This window comes from Nomascus leucogenys, chromosome 12, assembly GCF_006542625.1.
Source record: "Nomascus leucogenys isolate Asia chromosome 12, Asia_NLE_v1, whole genome shotgun sequence".
NCBI lineage: Eukaryota > Metazoa > Chordata > Mammalia > Primates > Hylobatidae > Nomascus > Nomascus leucogenys.
This window is the reverse complement of record NC_044392.1, coordinates 68,523,703-68,547,849: the sequence shown is the minus strand read 5'-3', so window position 1 is coordinate 68,547,849 and position 24,147 is coordinate 68,523,703. Positions and strand designations below refer to the sequence as shown.

The window sequence follows — 24,147 nt, the reverse complement described above, 5'->3', positions numbered from 1 at the left end:
TGGACGGCGGCAGAAGTGGGAGGTACACGAGGAGTTACTGGAAACGGCGCTTCTGTGGAGGAGCCGGGGGGATGGGGAGTAGGGGGAGGGGGCCCTGTTGCCTCAGCGCCCCGAGGTCATGGAGCGGCAGCAGCTGCGGCCGGAGCAGCAGCAGCGACAGCAACAGCGAGCGGGACGGAGTTAGGACCGCTCGGAGCGCACAGGTCTCTAGGTAGTATAAGGTTTGCTATCCTTCCAATTGCTGGCAGTTGCAGAAGATGATCTGCTTTTTAAGTGAAACGTACATGCCACCCCTCCGAGGGCTGCGGCTTCCCCGGGCTTGCTTTTTTGCCGCTCCTCTTTCCGGCTCTCGCGCTCACTCTTTAATTGGCACTGGCCCCTAAGTTTGCCGGGAGCTCGCTGCCCGCTTGGAGCAGGGTCCCGGCCAGGAGCCGCGGGCGGGGGCGCGGAGCCCGGGAGCCGCAATCCAGAAGCGTCGTGGGCCATGTATATTTCATCAAACGGACTTTGGGTGCGTCGCGTCTCACAGCCATCAGCGCTATGTGCAGTGACATTTCTGACTTGAGTGGAGGAATGCGCGAAGGAAACCCGGGCGAAATTGGTACTAGAGGATCTTCTTGGCGCCAATGCTAATTGTCCTGATTTATGCCCCTTCTGACTAAGCTCAACGCCTTCATCTGAAATAAAATGAAAGCGGTGCCAAGCCGCATAGAACCGCCTGGCCGCTGGTTCTGATCCCCGGGAACCAGAAAATCGTCCTGCGGCTTGGAAAAAAAAAAAAAAAAAAAAAAAGAGGAAAAAAAAAAAAAAGAAATAGAAATAGAAAAAAGAAAAAATATCCCTCAGTAAAAGTTTAAGGCGAGAAGTGTCAGAGGCAGCGGCGCGAGGAGGCGCGGAGGAGAGCCGGCGAGCAGGGGACTGGGCTGGCACGACCTCCGAAGGCTGAGATCTCATTATTAATATCACTATATTTTTGGAGGGAGAGGCACCTTTCTCATCCTCTCTTCCTCTCCGCCCACCCTTACTCCCTCCCCCTCATCTACCTGTCAAAGTCACTGATCTTTTGCATTTCGGAAGAGGACGTCAACGGGAAGGAATTCCCCCTCTGGGTGCCGGCTCCGAGAGGGGGCGACGTGCAGGAGGCTCCCCCCGGGGGCGGAGGCGAAGGTAATTAAGCGGCGGGGAGTGGCGGGCCGGCGCTGGGTTCTCGGTCCTCGGGGTCCTCTCCCGCCGGCGGCCGGGCGCGATTGGGATCCCCGGGCTGCGGCGTTGGCGGCGGCTCGGGTCCTCACGCCCACCCCTCCCGCTCCGCCCGCTCCCGCCCGCGGAGGAGGCTCCGCGGGAGCTGCCGCCCTCCGCCCGTGCGCCGCCCGCGGGCTCGGCTGCTGCGGCCGCCGCCCGAGGCGGACCAGGCTGGCTGCGCAGGGCCGCCGCCCCGCGCCGTCGGCTCGGCTCCCGCCCGGCGCAAGGGCAAACGAGCCACACGGTAAGTGCCCGCGGCTCGCCTCTCCTACTGCGACCCGCGCGTCTCGCCCGCGCCCCTCTCCCCCGGGTTTCCCCACCCCCCGCCGCCCTCCCCCCCACCCGCTGCGATCCACAGGCGGGAGGGAAGGCTCCGGGTGGGCGAGGAACTTTGTAAAGCGCCCCGAGGAGGCAGCGCGCGGAGCCCTGCGCGCACACACACCGGCACACGCTCACACCCACACACAAGTCTTCCCGGGGGTGCGCCCCGGGCCGGTGATGCGTCCGCCTGTTGTGTCCCGAGCCCAGGCGCGGGGTCTGAGCCTCCATCCGCCGACTGACAGGCGCCCCGCGCTCTCCCTCTCTCACGCACACCTGGCCACACACATCGCTCAGGAGGGTTGTCGTTATTTTTTCTTTCTTTCGCCAATTATATTTGTTTGGGGAAAAGCAAAAAATAAATAAATAAATAAAAACAAACAAACAAAAAAAAACACTTGCCCTATTGCCGGCCTTGGGGATCTGGTGGCCACATCGAGATCTTTTGAAGTCCCTTCTTTTAATCTCCTTTATTGGTGCTAGATTAAAGCATTACTATCCCATGTTGTGCAGCTGGGGAGAAAGGGAAATTGAAAGAGGGAGACTTGGTGTAGGGATGCTGTTTGGAATATTCTCTCATATTCTTTACTGGCATCATATTAATCGGTTGATGGATTCGGCTAGGGACATTGAATTGCTCTCCTGTATGGATCTGTGGATATCTATATATAATACAAATAATACTGAATATTATTGGGCCTAAAATAACCAATTAAGTGATTCATACAAGGAAAAACTTAGATATAAAAAGAAACTGCGCCCTCTGCTGTTAATTTTAGTACCCTCACCCGTGGACTTTTTTTTTTTTTTTTTCCTGCAGAAATCCACTTAAGAGTAGGTTGTCATCTTACAGGGCAAGGGAAGAAAATTCCTAGCGGGGATTTTAAAGCAACTTTACTTGGAAAAGTCGCAGGTTGAGCTCCTATAGTTGCATCACGTACAGATTTCCAGTGAGTAGAGGGTCCTCCTCTCTCCCCCGTTCTTCTCTTTATACAGGGAATAATGGAGCCACTCCTCATAACAAATTGTCAATCTTTGGAATGGAAAATTCTGAGTAAGATTCAGAACTCCACTAAACATATGGTGAATCTGGCAGTAGATTTGCTCTAGAAATAAGGCCCTGTTTTATGACTGAAAATACTAAAAGTTGTTTTATCTTACAGAAATGAAAAAAAAAAACCCAGAAAGATCTTCCATTAAAATCGCTTATTCAGATATGCTTAGTAGTTAAGCTTGTTGGAAAGTTTTCCAAAAAAAATTTTTTTTTTCAGGGGAGGCTTTTCTGTTTTGTTTGTCCCTTGAGGAGGATCTCTAGTGAGGGAATTAGCAATTCCACATTTCATTAAGTATTTTGAACTGTGTCACTTTGAATGCCTTACCCGCCTCCCTTTCTCTTTGGCAAAGGAAAAGCAGCTCAGTGACTATCCAAGATTCTTTTTGAAGATAAGCAACTTTCAATTTTTCATTAAGATAAAATTTGGATCTCTGCATGTGGATCAACATGCAAGGAAAAATGTGCATCAAGTATTTCACATGTAATGTTGTTCCAGGGATATATTTTCTTTTCTGGATGCCATGAAATGAGATATATTTCACCCACTGAAGACCACCATGAAGGCATTCAGGATTCTATGTACTGGACTACTAATTTGGTGGAATTTTCTACTGTGGAATTTAAGAGGGATAATCCTAAAACTTTTGTATGGAAACAGTTTATTTGAACATAAAGCTGGTTTCCTGTTAATATTTTTGTTTTGTCAGCTTTCAATGGGTGTATGTGTTAAAATGATTCAGGTCAGCCTTTTTAGGAGGAGGCAAATGTATTTTGCAGTTTCCTTTTGTATATTTGCAAGTGGTGCAAATACCCATCTTTGCTTCCATTATTATTCTGAAAAATATCAGGTAATTTGTTTAAAAAGTTAAACCATTACACATTTATTTGATAGGATTTCTAAGTGTCATAAAAATTTGGAGAGTTTTAGTTACAAAGGCATCAAGTCACTTGGAAAAAAGAAAATTGGATTCAACTTTGAAAACCAATTGATATGTTAACATTGAAATATATGTGTGTGAATTATATTGTATAAGAGATTATATTAGTAAAGTCTTAGGTTAGTATGAGATTTAGCATACTTTAAAAAATAATTTTATTTGCAGAATCCAAAGTTCTGTTTCAAAACTTCAGGTTGGTGTAGATTTTCTCATATATGCGTTTGAGACCTTAGATCTCTGAACTTCCCTGCATGAGAATTAAATATTTGTTTTTCATGTGGTAATTAAACTCCAGATTTCTTCTAGGCTTAACTGATTCTGAAATAGTTTTGGGTATTATCCCACCCTCAATCATCCTGCAAAACATGTGCTATCTAATTTCTCGAATCAGTCTTCTCTCAATGAAAATAGAGATCTTTCAAATACCAAGGTGTGTTATTTGGGTTTATTAAGAATCTCATGATAAGACAGTTGCTCATAATACCCAATCAAGTGTGAGTAAGCTATGCCAGTGATGTTGCAGTACATGTTAAATTCCTTATATTTTGAGAGACAGTTAACAAAAGGATAGAAGCATATGTTTTCCATTAAGATGACTAGAAAATGCTTTCTTCAGAACAAATAGCTGCAAAGAGCATTGAATACATGTTAAAATATCTTATGTAATAAATTTCATTGTGACTGCTGGAAGCTAATAATTTTGATAGGTTATAATTTTGTATATCTTTATCTTTTTATATTTTCACTCAATGATCTATATAGTCAATTTTCCTTTTGTTCCTTCCCATTCAGAAACATGCATATTTATAAAATTCTTAATGTCTATGAGGAATGAGTCAATAGTTATGTATTTCAGGTACCCCTGAAAAGCTGAATATTTATGAAAAAAATAGCTTACTACCACCATTCCCACCTGCTAGTGAGATTATATAATAAAATGAATGCTGAAAACCAGCTAGATTAGGAGATTTACTGATAATGTCTTCCTCTCAGTTGATGAAACTGGCAATTGCTTTTGGAATATAATTGCCGATAATATTAATCATTATTACTTCCATGTAATATTTTGAGAGCTTTTTTTCTGGTGAGAGAAAGGGCCTGTGAAAATGGCTTCTGCAAAATTAATCCAAGGTGGAAGGGAATTAGCTGCAGAATCCTGGACAAATAAATGTTTTGTGTGTGCCAAGGCATTTTATAGCCCATTTTAGTCCTGATCAATAATATCTATCAACTTGAGGGCCATGACATAATTTTACCTTTTATCATTGGTTTTGCAAATTTATACACCAGAGGTCTGTGGGATACTCACAACTATTAATGGGTATTTTTGTCAAAGAGGACTTCTCAGCACTTTGGTTCCCAAGTAGAGGTGGTAGAATTTTTGATTACAGTGAGTTCCCAAGGTCTGCAAAGTGAAGAGGTAGAACTGGAGCTGCCCAGAGCTCTTCTGAATCTGTTCTTATTTAGGTGATACGGACACCTGAGACAAATTTAAAGGCCACGTCACTTCACAATCAGTTCAGTTATGGGCCAGAAGGGATAGGTTTAGTATATTAAGTCCCCAAATACGTTATTCACTGTCCTTCTCATAATTGGTTTCCCTAGCTATTTGCTGTGATGACCTAGCTTTTAAGAAGCTATTGATAATTTTAACCTGTTTGAAAGCACAGCAGATAGACACAGTGCCATTAAATAGTGGAGGTTAAGTTGTAAATAATATTCTATTTTTACATCATTGTATTTTCTTTCAAAACTCCATAATTATACTTTAATAACAAATTCCTGATTTTCAGAGGCTGCTTTTCCATTGTGTGTCATGGAAGTTCATAGATTTAATTTCTTACTAATTTGAAGTTAAGAGGATTTCCTTTGAAGTATATGTGACACTGAAAAGTAAGAAGACCCTGAAATGCAGGATACATAATGATAGTACAAATATAAAAATTAGAGTAAAATCAAATAGTTATGTTAAATAACAGCTTAGTGTCCCTCTGCTCCTGATCTGTAATATGCCGTGGTCAATATCTTTTTCTGTGTCAATGGGAGCTCATTAAATGTAAACTCTGCAGACTAACTGAGCCATGCCATATTAGTGCTTGCCAAAGCTTGACATTTTTAATACATTAATAATATGTCTGTAATGTAATGGAAAACTATTAATCACAACTGGTTATGTGCCAGAAATTTAAGCTATAATTGGCTGCCTCTTGTCAAGAATGTCTGTTGCACAGTCCTGCAACTGCCTAATATTCAAATATCTTGCACTCCTCTGCATTTTTCCTTGTCAGTTCTCTAAATTCGATCAATGGTGTAGTCCATAATTCTGTGTAATGACCATCATTATAATCCTGGTATACTTTAATAAGAATTCGTTATATTGGGATTGCTGTTGTGTCAGGTGATAGCATAGTGTTCACATATATTTCCTTAGTGTTCAAATTTTTCCTGTACAAATGTATGGTCACCCTTTATTTTGTGGTTGCAGTAATGCAAAATGTGGTTGAGGACAGAGTAACTGAGAATAAATGGATGAGGAGAATATCATTTGTTGGTTAAAAAAGAAAGTGAAGACTAATCTCAGGAAGCACTCAAATATATTTAAAGTGGTATTTTCAAACTAATATTAAAAATAAACACACAGTGCTCACTCCATTCAAACTCGAAACAGTCAATTCCGGGTCTTCAAGATTATATCATTCTTGATAAATAAATTACTGTGTATTTGAAACTAAGAATTAAAGTTAATAATTTCTGACCTAGTAGATTTTACACTGCTTCAGTTATAATGCCTCCATCCCCCCGCCCCTTGGAAAGTATTTGTTTCCTCTTATAAAAACTAGTAAACACAGTTGAAAAATTCATCTCAAAAATGTAAATTTGTATCATTTTAACACCTCAGATTATTAATTGTCAAATTGTTGGATGTGTCTGAAAATATCAACTTAAAATTACTAATGAATCTGAAAAAAAGCAGAAGGCTATAGTAGCCACAACACATGCTTCTCTGATTTTTTTTTTTTTAGCTTAAGATTTCAAAATATGCTTTACCCAGTATAGTCTTTAGGTTACAAGGAAGAGGCTGATTCAAATCTGTAGTTTATACATATTTAGACAAACGACTAATTATTGCTTCATAGGAACTCAAATATTCAACACTTTTTCTAATAGGAAATACCACAAATTGCAGCTGTATGATAACATTTTATGAATTGAATATAATGAAAATTGCACTTGCATCCATAAAGCAATTATTATAAATTACTTTGCTATGGAAACACAATTCAACCATCTGTTGGCATTTCATAGTCTCTGTGGCTTAGTTCATTTTAAGATGGTACATTATTTAAATATAATGAATTCCCTTTATAAGATTGTTTGAAGATAGTGAACTTCCATATTTCAACTGTTTAATGTGAATTGAAGGGTCTATAATAGAATTTTCTAAAATTGTAGGCTTTTTTGTCCTTTTTGCATTGCTTAAAAATCAGTTAACTTTTAGACTATAAATATAAGTAATCTAATTCAGAAAATATACTTTTTAATACCTGGTTTCCAAATGTTAGCATTTGTTTAGATTTGGATAGTAATCTCTAAACAGAAAAGTGGCCAGTTAAACTCACCAATGACTTGTAGCCATAGTTATGTAGGATGCATTATCAGTTAACCAAAAGTACTTTTACACAGTAATTTTTATTTTCTCTTAGAATTAGTGCCATATTATTCTGCTTCATGGCCTGTTAACTCACCCTCGGCTATTTTTATATGTGCATTTTAAATTGTGCGTTTTACTACAGAGCTTTTAGTTTTAAAGCAGCTTATAATATTCGCCTTTGGGACAAATTCTCTTCTGTTACAAAAAGTAATGGCAAATGCAGATGTAATGGCTATAAAAAGATGTAAAAATATAGAAGATTCTTATGAAAGGAAATTTTGCTCCTTTGGTTTTATTTTTGATTTTTTTTTTCAGAGAACCAACTTATCTTTATTACTAAACGCAACTAAACAAAAGATGCTAAATTCTTCCAACATAATGAGCAAATCCACAGGGACAGGCTCTTGCCAACAATGCTGATTTTCACTCCAGCAAACAAAAGCTAAGAAATGTACAAGGAATTTGGAGATTTTTAGGGTCTCTTTGCCAAGAGACAAAAGGGATATAAGTAGTTGTCATTTCTTTGTCATCATTATAAAAGCACTCATTTACCCCATTGTTCTCTTGGAAGATTTTCTAGCACTGCAATGTATGAGAAATGTTCAAATCTAGCTGCTTGCTCTCAGTTTTGTCAAGATGGAAATATAATTTTTGAAGTGAAAACCTGTAACTCATGCACAGGTGTCTGTCTTTGTTATGGAAGAGTTAAATCCTTCATATCGAAATTCTCCCCAATGTGAATGATTTCCATGGTTTGCTCATTCTAGCAAAGCAGCTGAGTAAAGGTTATCTGTATTACACCAATTTGCTTTATATTGCATCAGACCTCCAAAATGTCAACATATTGTACATTTCGTAATACATTGATTCTGGGACAATAACTCTTACTCTTATTGTTTCTAAAAGGGTGTTGGTGCCAGAAGAAAAGAATGATTGATGGGAAACACACACCGGGCTATAGACACTCATCCTTTTGCTTCAGATACTGATATCTCAGTCTGCCTGAGCATCCCTTGTGAGCTGTGAACATTGAGGATCACTCAGGGTTATCGGATGTACAACGGGAGAGCCATCACTTTGCTAAATTATTATCTGCAGTTGGACATCTTTTACAAAAACCAAACTAGACCTGAGTCTAATAGATATGTTCTAAGACAAAGAAAAAGCTGCAAGTTGTTAATGCCTAACACACAAGTATGTTAGGCTTCCACCAAAGTCCTCAATATACCTGCATACGCACAATATCTTAACTCTTCATATTTGGTTTTGGGATCTGCTTTGAAGTCCCATCCTCATTTTTAAAAAAAATACACAGACCTACCTACCCATATACATACATATATATGTGTATATATATGTAAAATAGACAAAGATCGCAGATCATAAAGCAAGCTCTGCTTTAGTTTCCAAGAAGATTACAAAGAATTTAGAGATGTATTTGTCAAGATTCCTGTCGATTCATGCCCTTTGGGTTACAGTGTCCTCAGTGATGCAGCCCTACCCTTTGGTTTGGGGACATTATGATCTGTGTAAGACTCAGATTTACACGGAAGAAGGCAAAGTTTGGGATTACATGGCCTGCCAGCCGGAATCCACGGACATGACAAAATATCTGAAAGTGAAACTCGATCCTCCGGATATTACCTGTGGAGACCCTCCTGAGACGTTCTGTGCAATGGTGAGGTAACCCTTTTGCATAAAATATTTCATATAAATAGGGTCTAATCGCATATGCATACAGATGTGGTGAGTGTGAAGACAATTCATGCAATAAGTTGAATCTGCAGGTGGCAGATTTGTGTCAACAGGCTAGTTACTTTCTCAGTGGAGGCTTACACTGCCTGGAATTACAATTTGCACAGTGTGATTGATGCCCTGGAAGGAACTTACTTTCTGCTTCCCCAAAAACCAATAGTTTCACTGAGGCAGGTACACTATAGCATATATTATAAAAGAAAAAGTCCAATTAAAGGTTAAATTTTAGATTGGAGGTTAGAAATATGATTAGGTCATATCTGTCCTGTTAAGGATAAAATGCGTTGGCAAACCAACTTTAAAAACACAAATGTTTCTTCACATATGTGTATAAAACCAGTCCTAAATTCTGTAGTTCAAGGAGAGACTAGATCTCATAATTATCTTCATCAGGAAGCTGCTATGATTTGGAAGTCCTTGGTTTCTTGATCAGCAGGAAAAAAAGTAGAGGAGAGAGGAACTAAAGCCTTGTGAGAAGTTTTTCCAGAAAAATCTTATTTGCCAACTCTCCTTATTGTCAAGGTCATAGTTTTCTATGTATATTTTAAAGATGACTTTTGGCATATAGAAAACTTATTTGCTGAAAAGCAAGGGCTCAGCATATATAAATTCAGATACTTTTTTTTGATAAGCAAAGTTACAGAATTCATTGTTCTCAAGGCTTATATAAGTCCTTTTTTTTCTGCATAGAAAGTTAAATACCATGTGAAAAGGTAATATTAGAGTAACACATTGAATTTTTAAGAAAGATATAGCTGACAATATTTCTGTAAGTATCAGTAAAGAGGCTGGTGATTAAGATAGTATACATTAATGTGCTAAAGAGTTCAGATGGTGAGTTCATTTGGTTTTTTTTTTTATTATTATAGGTGGTTTTTATTTGATATAAGAACTGTGATCCTATTTTTCTCCACATAACAGATATAATTGTATGGCAGATTTTAATAGTAATCTTACCTGACTGTATTATCTTGAACCTGGCCTGGCATTTTCAGGATAGTGAAACTATTAATCAAAGTAGCATCTGTTCACAGTCCCCAGTGAGTTAAATTAGCATAAGATCATCTTAGACCTAGCACCATAAAAAAGGTTTTGTAACAGGAAACAATTTTGAGCAATAAAGAGTGTTTTCACCTTAAAGCTAAGGGCTTGCCATTTTTCAGAAGTGCCTTTGGGGACTGGTTTGAATTATAGTCTAAACCTGATTTTGTGGAGAGTGAGAAAAAGCGCTTGGCTATTAGGTGTCACTGTGACTAAAGTGCTCTGAAAGACTAAATATTTCAAAGAGAGGACCCGTCTCTCTGGGAACAGGTATGTGCTTTGCAAAGAAGTTGCATTTTGGAAAGCAGAGACTTCCAGAGAAGGAGTTTATTCAAACACATTAGCAAAATCATAATAAATCTGTAAAGGAGCAGAGACATTTGTGGTGACTTTATGTGAGGTCTTTAATAATTTCTCATAAAAGGTCAACTGTAAGAGCTCATTACAAATCTGGGTTGAAATTGCTGTTTGGGTGACAGGCTGTATAGTCTTCTACTCCTTATAGCAGAGAATGAGTTCCAGGCCAAGTCTGCATATTCTTAAGAATACTCTGGCTCTATATATTGGTTTACATGACACTTGTAGCATGTCCCTTCTGGAATTGTTTAATAATTTACAGATCTAAGTAAAATAGCAAGTTTCCTTTCCCAGGGTGCTGTTTTCCCTCTCATAGGCCCTGTATGATGTTTTCAAGGTGTGATTTGTGGGTGCAGCTTCCCTGATCTCAGTCTCTGGCCAGAGAATGCTTGCTCAGCACTGCTCCTGTCTGTCATGTTGAAGGGTTTACTTGGTGTCTTCAGCATGCCTCTTTCTCCCATCATGAGTGCAAAGGGCGTGTTACAGATCTTCCCATGCCTGCCTTTCAAAGGGACATGATCTAAGGTATTTAAACAAGTCAATTCCTCTCAGTCCATTGGCTAAGTGATGTTAGAGACCAAATGGGAAAAAAGAATTAAAATGATATCCCTCAGCTTTCTCAAGTGCAGTAACGTGTATACTTTGTATGTTCACATGAAACTCCGAGGACAGTCTTTAAAAGGCTGCATCTTAATGTGATGCAGATATTTGGAAGCCCTGGTGTATGTAAACTTGTCATTGGACAGAATGGTTTTCCAAGGGAGAATGTAAGATTTGTGAAATGTTACCTATCAATGCTTAATTTGTATTCCTTGATATGCATATGATAGGCATAACAAATTTGATAAGCTATCCTTTAAATATACACCTTGTGACTATTTGTATGCATATTATATACCACGTCAATGGTAATGGCCTAATATAGCAACACTTCCGCTCTGCACTTTTGGGTGTTCCATAAAACTCTTTAGTATAAGGATTCCTGACACAAGGTTGGGAAACTGTCTCAGGATGCTGTCATATCAAACCTGTTTAGGTACTCCTTAGCCCAGGGTGTAATGGGGATTCATAAAGTCATTTGTGTTATGACTTATGCGTTCTCCCCCTCCTTGACACTTGCATCCGTACCTGCTCCCTCAGCATCGTTATGGCCTATTACATCAGGGGAGCTGCCACATGAGTACAGCCACTGCTTAGCCCCTATATGTAAATGTTTGCTGCAAAATCGTTTCAGTAATCACTTGTTCAGCTAGTGACACTCCTATTAGCTGTGGCTATAGCTGTTCTGAGCACCGAGGGAACATGTGCTGAGAGAAATACCTATAATTCCCAGGGCCAATTTCTTTAATATAAAGTTGAAGTTCATTGGCATTGCATTAAGAGTCCATGTTGCTGCTTTTTTCATTGACTTCATCATTATATGCCAGTGACTATCCATGAATGTTGCATTTATTTTAATATAAAGTAAAATTTCAGGAAAAGAAGGAGCATATGGATTCCATTTAACAATAGATCTCTGCTTATTAACCTGGATGGCATACTTAATAAATCTTCAATGTGAAGTACTTTAAAATTGTTCTATATTAATTGTACCAGTATTTATAAACATTAGTTTTTCAGGAGCACACTGCCATTTCTATTAATCATAATGGATAAGGAAGAGGAACATATATATATATATATATATAAATTGTGTATATTGAGAACCATATATTTTCTTTTTAATTTGATATATTCCTTTTGAGTTGATGATGGCCAAAGAAAATCTCTGTTTTCATCAATGGGGAAGAATCTGAAGGGAAGGCAGGGGTTAACCCTTTTTTTAGACTGACAAGACACATTTGAATAGATCCTATCTTTTCAGTCACATTGAAAGCTTCAGGTGGCAGAGCTTTGTCAGGAAACACAGATCATCTAGTGACTACAATTTGTTTCAATTTGCATAAAGAGCAGAGAGGATGATCTGAACCTGTGTGTAAAGCTGAAGTGACAACACAAAGCTATGACTTTTTCTTTGTGTTTAGACAAACTTAGCTGTCATATCTTCCTGCACACCCCAGTGGCTTAAAAATGGCAAAATTTTCTGCAATTATCTCTAGCCTGCAGCTAATTTTCTGGATAAGTTAAACAGACGCTTTGAAAAGGAGCCTACAGACGGAAGAACTCATGTGTGTTTGTACAATTTATGGCTCAGAAGTGCTGATGACTGTAGAAATGGAAGCCCTTGAGTGCTGCTATGGATTTCAGAGCCAATCAAAACTAAATTAGGAAACAGAGATTATTAAAAAGTCTTCTGTGCATGTAATTTTGGCATAATATTATGAGGTGGACATTAAATGTTTCCCTTGGAGACGTTCAGCATCATTAATGCAGCATGCCTTTAATTACAAGTAGACTCATATTACTAAAAAATTGGAGAAAATAAAGTACTCTGAGGTATAGTTAGCAATAACCTCATTATGTTTACTGAAATAATTAAAAGAAAAGGTATAATTTTTCTAAATAAAATGTCAGAATGTGAAATGAAAATGGATTTTACTTAGGAAATTTACTAATGTGTGCCTGTGCTCTCGATAGGCATTTATTCAAGTACCTGAACAGATCTATTAATGATCATTCCATATTGTGCTATTTCTAGATAGACTTCTATTATGAAAAAAACTTTAATTATTGTAAGCATTGTGGATAGAGCATATTTCATTATGTTCAAATGGAATTTACAGAAGTGGTACAAAGCCTTTGTGTTTTGTGGTTTCAAAGGAACCCTGAGAGATGAGTGACTGGTAACTCATAGTCTCAGGGCTATCTATAACTTCAAGTTCTGATTTACCTTTGGCTCAGGTTGCCATCTGGTGGCTATCAGGTGGCCCCTGAGAAATTAACTTGATAAACTCAGTTACATTTTCAATGACATGGAATTACTGTCAATTTTCCAAAAACTGGAAATGACATTGACTTATATAATAATCAAATAACCTTAAAAATATACTCTGTTCACATGAAACATAATTCAGTAAATGAAGTTTTAATTACAGTGACACCTTTCATTTGAACTGATTTATCCCTTAATTATGCCAAAATGGAATTTTTAAAAACCTTCAGTTCTTTCATTATTAACACTTCATTGTTATTAGTTCATTATTTAGACTTATTTCTTAGAAAAGTTTAACTCATGTTTGGAATGAATTAAGTTCCAAAGAAATCAGTCTTTCTCATATACCACTATATCAAGTATTTCCTTTTTGAGGAGCCTACAATAGCTCCTTACTATCTATTGCATCATGTCTAAATTACTCTACCTGTTTTTTGAATTTGGGTGCATACAGCCTATCGCCCACTACTTCTCATCAGGACTCTATAGCATCTCCAGGGGACTATGGCTGGCAATCTAATTGGAAGGGGACAACTGGATTTGAGTTGAAATTGCCTTGGCATAGCATGCATGCCTTGTTGGGGAGGTCTTAGGAAGGAGCTGATGAAGATTATGGCAAATGTAACAAAACCTAAAACCACCTCATGTCATTTATTGTCCCAGATAGTGTGCGTAAGCGCTCTTTGTTGAGCTAATGCCTCACAAAGATTACTGCAAACCATTGTGTGCAGAGTGAAGTGAACAGAGCATGCAGCACATGTAAAACCTAGTGGTGGTGGAGATAACTAATGTCGAATAATATATGGTCATTGCGGCCAATGGAAGTAGAGTCCTGAGCAAAATTAATACAAAGTAGTGTGTATTCAGAGGGTAGAAGAATAGAGAAATAAGACCAGCACTCAGAATTTAAAGGTGAAATATTATTTTGCAATATGTCAAAGGGCCACTTGGAAAATACTATCTGGTAGCCAAATGCCAGAAAAGGAGAGAAAATATTAAACAGTGCCAGAAAAGGAGAGAAAATAAGGCTGGGCTGGCCAAGTGCAGTGGCTGACACCTGTAATCCCAGCACTTTGAGAGGCTGAAATGGGTGGATCTCTTGAGCCTAGGAGTTCAAGACCAGCCTGGGCAACAGAAAGAAACCCCATCTCTATAAAAATTAGCCAGACATGGTGACATGCGCCTGTAGTTCCAGCTACTTGGGAGGCTGAGGTGGGAGGATCTGTTGAGCCCAGGAGGTCAAGGCTGCAGTGAGCCAAGATCATGCCACTGCACAACAGCCTAGGCGACAGAGCAAGACCCTGTCTCAAAAAAAAAAAAAAAAAACAAAACTGGGTGGAGCAGATGGTGGCACAGTGTTTTAATGACTGCCTGGTGTCCTGGTTAATGGTAGACTTCTTATATCTGGCAGATATAGTCAGGATGGAAGGGGAACAAAATAATGAAGAACCTGATATATACACATACATACATATATATATGTATGTGTATATATATGTATGTGTATATATGTATGTATATATGTATAGATATATTTCAAATATGCATATATAGTTATTAATTTAATACATTAATTTAATACATACATTAATTAATGTATGTATATATATTTCAAATATGCATATATAGTTATTAATTTAAGAGATACCAGAGTATGTTGAGTAAAACAAATATGGCTTATCTACCTGGAACTCCAATTTCACATTAAGATTAGAGGAAACATTTAACCGAATGCAGAGATGCAACATTTTTAAAGGCGAAACATGAGACCTCAAAATAATGAATGCTTTGCAGTGGAATACTGAAGTTACCTCCTTCAGTCCCCCAGGAGATAACCTTGTCTGCTTTTAATCTAGAGGATTATCACTTGCAAAGTGTGAGAAGCATTGTCCTAAAGCATCAGTCTCTCTGGACTGTTTTGAAGTATAATGGGCATATTCTCCAGAATTTTGGAAGGCTTGCTCTGCTTTTCTTTGATTTTTGTTTTGTTTTGTTTTGTGTTTAACATGGGCTTTAGGATGGTCTCTTGATCCTCTGATTTTGAGGACTAGTGTTATCACCATGAAGCCCTCATGTCATCTCTTGTCTCTAGGAGGACAAGCAGAAGACATTCCTTTTGTTTGGCATAGTCCGTGCTCTTCTCCACTTACTCTGATGCCACCTATCTTTCAATGTCTAGCTCAAGTTAATTTCATGTCATATCATTCTCTTGACTTTTTAACTCTTGTTAAATCTATCTATCTATCTATCTATCTATCTATCTATCTATCTATCTATCATCATCATCTATCATCTATCTAATATGTATAGATCTCTGTATCTAGATAGACATATATAGTAGCCAGCACTGCCTGTGTACTCAACTGTTCTCCACCATTTAGCACCTCATTGGATCTTATTGATTTATATACCCACATACACATTTGCTTCATATGTTTACTGTATTCTGACTCTTTAAGTGGGTCACTACTCTTTAAGTGGGATGATATGTGAGAGAGCCACCACACTTGCTAATGCATAGTAGGAATTCACTAAAGACTATATATTATATTTTTTATTCCTTATAGCATTTAACATGCTCCTAGGCAGCAAATAAATGCTAACATGGTTCTAGCTAATTAATTGATTTGAATATTGTAAAGTCATGCACCACAGAATGTTTTGGTAAATGAGGGACTATTTATACTACAGAGGTCTCATGAGATTAAAATGCTGTATTTTTACTGTACTTTTTCTATGTTTAGATAGATTTAGGTTCACAAATACTTCACATCATGTTATAGTTGCCTATAGTATTCAGTATAGTGACATGCTATACAGGCTTGTAGCCTAGGAGCAATAGACTATACCATATAGCCTAGGTATGTGTAGCAGGATACACCATCTAGATGTGTGTAAGTACACTCTATGATGTTCACACAGCAACAAGATCACCTAATGACACATTTCTCAAAATGTATCCCTGTCGTGAAGTGACACATGACTGTATTTGATTACCGTAATGTTTTCTATTTCTTGAACACATTTATCATAAATCTAATGCTTTCCTTTGTAAATTAAGAGACAACTAGCAAAATTTAGCTACCGTACTTGGGCAGCTTATGCTGCTCTCAAAAAAGAAATTGTAGAGGCAAAATCTACTCTGAACTCAGATACTGAAATCTCTCTCTCTTTCTCTAGATTATATATGAGAAATTTTTTCTATTTAATTAAATATAGGAGGTTTAGTATGTGAGGAAATAAGAATCTGTTTAGATAAAGAAGTCTATCCTGATATATGTTCAACACAGCATTATAACCAATGGAAAAAAGAATGAAAATATCACCAACATATCAAAGTGGAAAGGCAATTAAATAAAATATTGTATAGCCACATAATAGAATATGTATAGCTATTAAAGTAATATTTCTGAAGGATATATAATGACAAAAATAAACGTGGAAAACATAGTAGTAAATTTTTTTAAAGAATGATATGGCAAAATGATTTCAATGTTGTGTATGTTTTTAGGATGTTGAGCTCATTGTATTGTATTTAATTGAGGCTAAAAAGGTAGGGCTACATTCCTGTGTGTTCCAGGGATGGAACTGCGATTGAATGTATACTCTGTGTCAGTCATGGAGAAAGAGGTGTCAGGGAACTTAGGCAGGTCCCTCTCTCTGGTCATTGCTCTCTTTTGTATGTGCTTCTGGAGGAAGAAGGAAGATAGCCTTGACCACATGGTATTAAGCGAAGTCAGGCCATCTCTTTGGAAGCAATAAGCTGAAGATGAGTAAATTACACCTTGTAAACTATACCTGTGACTTTAAAGTTTGCTTTAAATCGATCCACAGTGAGAAATAGATTTTATGTTGGAACACAGTAAACACACACTTATCCCCACACACAGCCAAAACAAAAGCTTCACAAAACAGAGCTTACACTTTCTATGTGTTATGGCCTCTGATATTTTTTCTTCCATTATATTCTTTTCTCTTATTTCACAACTAATTGGAAATTATATACTGATTATGATCCACAAATTATATGTAGCATTGTTTTTGAAACTTGAGTAAGTGGAAAAATACTGTACCAAACACTGCATAATATCCTTTTTTAAATTGAACATGAAGTTTTTGAGTTAAACTGTTGTATAGTATTCTACCATATGCATATCTCTTCAGCCAGCCTTCTATTCCTAGGCATTTCAGTTTTTTGGATTTTACACTCTAAGGTTCTTAATTGGTGTTGTCAAATTGTCCACCAGGAAGATAGAGAAAGATAGTTAACAATTTGTACTTCTACCAGCATTTTATGCAAATATGCTAGTCATTAGAGCCTCATCAATACTGCACATTATATTCTCACGTTTTCTTCCACTAAAAGGCCTTAGCAAATAAATGAGGATGTGGAGTTTAACCAAAAGAATAATGACAAAATTATCTTATTTGCACCATCTGTTTTCCTAAGGTTATAATGTTTTAAATTTGAGGTTGATATAGGGACATATTTGAAGGTAAAAATGGCATTTCATTTTTTTAAAGATGCGTTTATTGAAAGGGTTGATTTTTAATATGTTTCTTGGCTATTTAAATTTATTTCTAACTGTAAGAGTTTTAACTCCTTTGTACTTTTTGCCTCTTAGATTCTAACTTTTTACTAAAGCCAAAAATTAATATTTATTTATATATATGTAATATTTGGACCTTTTACAAAAACTCAATTTTCTGTCAGCATAATCAGTTCAAAATATGAATATCTTTTTGCCATAAGAACAGATATCATTTCAGAGACTTTTCCACACTCCTCATTTTGTGGAAATGTTATGTGTTTCTGTACTGGATTTTGGTGGTAGAGACATAATCCTAGGGCTGGGAAAGATTCATCTGAGTGCCTGCTTCTGTCTTTTGTTCCTATTATAAGAACTTAGCTAAGTTGTCATTTACTCTCAGGCAAAGCATCCTTTCCACTTAGAATCAGTCCCTTTGAAAAACGTTGACTCCTAAAACATATTCCTTGTATAAAACTGCTGGTATGAAATCTGCTCTGGTTTTAATTCACCAGTCTAATGGGCAGGCTGGTTTTTTGTGTGTCATTTAAAAATTTCAGGGTTTCTTTTCTTACAGAAGGGGAAAATGATGAAATTTGTTTCATAAACATAATATTGGAAAGAACTTACTGAGATCGGCAGGTTGTAAATTTCTTTTCACCTTGCTAGGAATAGGTAGATTCATATAGTATCTATTCCATGAAAATTAAAGATGTGAGCTGAGGAAAAAACAGAATTCGTTTCTCTTTGACCTACTTTGAAGCTGACTTCTAAAATATTAAATGAAGAATTGAACTAAGTGTTGCTCCAGTACAAAGAAATAGCCCTTTTGTTTCAGAGAGTTGATGTCCATTGAGAAGTCCAGCTGCCGGCATTATCGTGAGGCCGTATCTGCACAGTGATTTTTCACCATCATATGTGACATTTTGTTGCTTTCCTGTTGCTCCCTTTCCTTCTTGGAAATCATAAAATGAAGAAGTCAAGTACACTTCCAAACAATTTCTAAGCATGGTCTGGAAACTAGTCTTGTGTTTCAGCAATGTTGTCATGGTTCCTCTATAGTGATTCGTATGAAGGAAAAAATTATAAACTGGTAGAAAAGATTAGACAAGTGTAAGGAATATGAAGCCTGCCGAGAAGTTAAAAGACTGTTCTAGAAAAAGAATTCTATATTTCAAAGAAAGATATTTTAGTGTGTGCATAGGTGCCAGAAGACATGAACGTGGGATGTGTAGAACTATAAATTGTCTGCCAGATAGGGAGAGCTGAGATTTGTAGGTCATATGAAGGTTATACCAAAGGGCCTCCATCTTTTTGAAAATGACATTCAAAATTTTTGGATTCCTTTGTGGGTCAGAGTAGACTGAGGTCATTCATATTGTGGACCATCTGCATGCTCTCTCAAGAGAGAACAGAATCCAATGTGTGTGGTCTGCATAACTTACAGAAGAAGATGTGTGCATGACATAGAGAAAATGAGTTGGTGGCCAATATGCTAATCTGAGGTTGGTTGTTGAAGCCTGGGCCACTCCATATGGGTTTTTATTTCAAAGTTTAGAAAGACTAATCTTATGTGAGGTGTTAGGGAGCATACTCATCAATGTGGCTACTATCTGGCTCAGAATCATGTTCTATTTAGCCATCACGGGAGACAGTGCTTTTCTAGTGCTGAGCATGGTGTGATGCATATAGGAGTAGTTACATGCTTGTTGAATTGAACTTGTGCTATATTTTTACAAATAATACTTGTAGCTGATATTTATGAAGAACTTACATGGTGTCATGCACTGTACCGAAAGCTTGGACTGTGTTGGTTCTTATAATCCTCAGTCCTGTCTTATCCTTGCTCACCAGAGTAATTGGAGCCTGAGGTTAAATAATTATTCTAAGTAAGTAGTGCAAACAGGATATAAACCCACTCTGACACCTACGTTCCACTCTTAAACTATTCTATTCCTCCCCTAATTTTATATGTAGCATGTCGAATAAAACCATAGTGAAAACCTTTTTTAAAAAATCACATTTTTGATCTGGGCTGTGAGCGACAATACTATGATTTTGTTATTTAAAAAGCCTTTCATCTGAAATAACCTCAGAAAATTGGATTGTGTAAACAGAGTGTGTGGAAGGTTGAAAATACATATTACGTGATGAGTGTCTTCATTCAGGGATAAGAGAACTGATCAACAGTGTTTGTTTCCATTCTCGCTTTCTTTTCCATTAACGTGTTCATATAAATGGAAATAAGCTCTTAGAAATCATAGAGAGCAGAGTACATCTTGTATTCATCATGTAAAAAACAGAATAATAAGTCAGCAACTGTTGGCTAGTTAACAAAATCATATTCTTGTGGGTGAGGTGTTGAGAAAAGTAGTTAGTGTGATGCTTTTGTTTTGTTTTTGGTTTTTTACAGTATCAATAACAACTGTTATCATATAGCCAACTGCCTACATGCTGTCTCTACTTGGATGTCTAGTAGGCAGTTTAAACTTAATGTGTTTATTATAGAACTCTTGATTTCTTCTTCCTAAATCTATTCTGCCTCTAGTATTTCCCATATCTGTAAATGGCAACTTATATTCATCTAGCTGCTGAAGATGAACAATCTAAGAATCCTCCTTAACTCCTTTATATCCCTCACAACGTATATTAGCAAGTGCTGTTAGCAAAATCGTCAAGATATATTGCAAATCCAACCACTTTTTACCTTCTCCACTGCCAACAGCCAGGTCTCAACCAGGTGTGTCTGTAGGCTAGACTCCCGCAGTATCTCCTAGTTGGTCTCCCTGCTCCCCACTTTTGTCCTACTATCAACATCATTTATATACTATATAATATAAGCTATTATAAAATAGAGACATATGTAACATAATAATATATGTGTGTGTATAATTTAAAAAATCTCAGCCAGTCTGACCCTTTCCTTGTTCATTTTTTCTCGTAACTTTGTGTCCATTCAACATCATATTGCAACCCTTACTACTGCCTGGAACTTTCTATCTAATCTGGCTCCTGCATGCCTCTCTAACCTCCGCTCTCATTGCTCCCACCTTGCTCAGTCCTCTCTAGCTGCACCCTCTTGCTGTTCCTTGTAACACTGTTTATTCCTGCTTCTTTGCTTGGATCTGCATTCTCAATATCTTTCTATAGTTTTTTCCTAACTTGTATTCAGGTCTCCACTTAAAAAACCTCAAAGGGGCCTACCTGACCACCCTATTGAAATGCATCTTCTGAATTTTTTATGCGGATTATAGTAAAAATATTTACAAACTGGGACAGCACAAACACTGACCAATCAGAAGAGATGACAACGGTTTTACTCCTTACAGGCCACTTTCTGACTATCAGACTATAACTGATATCTCATAGGTTATATATTTGCTCATTTATTTATATCTCTTTTCCCCTCCAGAATACAAGCTCCAAAGGGTAGGACCTGTGTTTTGTAGTGCCCAGAGTAGAGCCCCATAAACATTTGTTAAATGAATGAATGAACCATTAAACAGATATATTTGTTTGACCATAACATTCATATCAAAGATTATTGCTCTGATATACACAAGGTCTTCGGAGTATTGGCTGTGCTGGAGGCCCTTAATTTTTTAAAGGTCCTTAACCTTTAGCTTTTCTTTATTTTTCAATTAAAAATATTTTAAGGTACATAAGCAGTATAATAAATACACGTGCAACCACAACTTATAGGCTGGGTATGGTGGCTCATGCCTGTAATCCCAGCACTTTGGAAGGGCGAGGCGGGAGGATCACTTGAGGTCAGGAGTTTGAGACCAACCTGGCCAACATGGCAAAACCCCATCTGTACTAAAAATGCAAAAATTGGCCAGGTGTAATGGTGTGCACCTGTAATTCCAGCCACTTGGGAGGCTGAGGTATGAGAATCACTTGAACCCAAGAGGCAGTGGTTGCAGTGAGTTGAGATCGTGCCACTGCACTCCAGCCTGGGTGACAGAGTGAAACTGTGTCTCAAAAAAAAAAAAAAGAAAAAAAGAAAAAACACCAAAAAAACCTCCACCACTTATGATTAACAGTGGTAATGTCATATTGTTTTTGTTAGAATTAAAAAAAAAAAAAAAAGATGTCACTGACAGAGTTGAAATAATCTTTGTCCCTATTTCCCTAAGAAGAAATCAGTATCTCGCATTGGTGTATTTCCTTCTAGCCCATGCTTTTATGCTTTTATACATGGATTATGTGTTCAAAAATAACACATAGTTTTGATTTTAGATTTTTTTAATGTTACCATCCTGGAAAAAAAAAAAACTATTCTGTAACTTGCTTTGTCATTCAACGTTATATTTGTAAATTATCCATTTGATCTATATGATCATGTTAATTCATGTTAATACTATATATATGTACATATGTATGCATATGTATATATTTCATTGTATAAATACATAACTCATTAATGGAAATTTAGGAAGTTTCTTTTTTTATTTTTAGTTTTTGCAATTACAAGTCACTCTACAATAAATATCCTTGCACCAAACTCTTGGTTTGTATGAGCAAGTTTTATTTTGTTTTTCCCAAGGAATGCACCCCAAAGCCAATCTGTTGGACTGTAGAGTATGAACATTTTCGTCAAATGTGGTTGCACTACTTTGAACTCCTACCAACAGATTATAAGTATTCTCCTTAATAAGTTTTGTCGTGTTTATTGATATGCTTCCTCTTATTATGTAATTACTATATTAAGAAATCATGTTTCTCTTATTTCCTTCGCTGTCAGGAATAAATTTTATGATGTATCGTGGTAACCACAGTTAACTTAGGATTTTTGATAAAACTCTATGTACTATGCTGCTTAATGTCTCCATTTTGTTTTACTTATTTAATAATAAGTCACTTGGAAGTTGTATAAGCATCACCAATAAATATTTAGAATGGCAAATTAACAGAAAGAAGCATGAAATTTGGATAAATAAACATTGAGCTAAATTATGAGCAAACTTATTTGACTAGAACTTTACACAGGGGGCAACAAATTTTAAGAGTGGCACCTTACATCTGGCCACCCGAATTGAAAGATATACTCTGACCTATACAATTTGTGTAAAAGTCCCTCTTTTAAAATTTTTAATACTTAGCCATATATAATTTTTTCCCCAAATTTACCATCTTCATTACTAGACTATAACAATAGCCTTATAATGCTTTAAAACTGGAAGTCTTTTTGCTTACTTTGCAAGATGGTATATAAATATTGCATCATCCATCACTGGAATAACTTGTCTCCTAGATGAAAACCTGAGGGTGATGTGTAACTGTAATAAATTTGGACAGCAAGGAAGTGTTCTATTTCCAATTAAAACCACAGCCAGGAAGTTTACATTTAGACTGACAAGGGAGGTAGATCAGTATACATTTTGTACGTGTTCTTGTTTGTTCAGGGGGAATTGGGGGATCTTTTAAGAGTAGCAATGATAAGTCTTTACATTTCTTTATGACCTCATAAAAAAGAGTCAATTGTCCCTTCTTGAAAGGAAGTTTCTGGGATCAGAAGCTCTCTGGGTTTTTAGACATTTAGAGCCAGGTGTTCTGAAGTGCCATGTCTAACATGGGGAAGTGCGTACCTTTATGGATATTTTATTTGGATTTAAACAGGTCTGATGGTTCAAGTTGTACCTCAGTCAAGTTATTTTACTTCTTTGTTTTGAAAAATAATAAGATGACGTACTTAGCACAGTGCCTTGCATATAGTAAATACTCAATAAATATTAATTATCTTCATCATTGTGATTATCATTTATGTTGCTAAAAGGTACAAGTCCTTCTGATTCTTATTTTCTGCTTTGAATGAATCTTCTGAAGGTTTTCCTATTAGTTTCCCTTTCTGAAACATGTCTGGCTTTCCTGGATGTTACTAATGGCAGCTAGTAGCTAACAGCTTGTGAGGTTCAGGCTCCAAGTAAGGTATTTAAAATCAAAATAATTTCACAACTGTGATTTTAAATTAAATGAAGTGTATTCTAAATAACACAGAATTAAAATAATCACTCACAGATACAATGACATTTGCACTGAGATTATATTGGCTCGGTGTTTTAACAACTGCGTTAGAAATGTCTATGAACAATATAATAACTATTTCTGAAAACAAAGAAAGCTAACAAAATAAATAATTGTGCAAATAAATTAAAGCTCTTTTTATTAATGACATATTGGAATAGGCTCAATATGTTGGTTCTCATAAAGGCATAGCAGGTGAGAGGAATTCCTGCTGCATGGGAAATGGAAATGCTAGGTTCTAAATCAATTATTTTGGCTGCCATATTATCCATATCATCCCCTTCCTCAAAAGCATCCAATGGATTTCTGTCACACTGCTAATCAACAAAACAAAACATTATTAGATGGAACCTTAGCTCCAT

General features: G+C 37.1%; 1 protein-coding gene across 6 annotated transcripts in view; it reads left to right on the top strand.

Moving 5' to 3' along the window:
• The first annotated feature begins 243 nt into the window (after positions 1 to 243).
• The window catches only part of NTNG1 (netrin G1), a 344,331-nt gene continuing 320,427 nt past the window's right edge, over positions 244 to 24,147 (top strand). For 3 of the 6 annotated variants that reach the window (XM_030824968.1, XM_030824970.1, XM_030824972.1), the window contains exons 1-2: positions 244 to 1,167; positions 8,111 to 8,882. In XM_030824968.1, the coding sequence (XP_030680828.1) occupies positions 8,637 to 8,882 (246 nt within the window). In that variant the 5' untranslated portion in view covers positions 244 to 1,167; positions 8,111 to 8,636. Of the gene's footprint in view, positions 1,168 to 1,361; positions 1,487 to 8,110; positions 8,883 to 24,147 lie in introns of those variants that run through there. The other 3 variants (XM_030824973.1, XM_030824971.1, XM_030824974.1) reach the window with 2 other exon arrangements.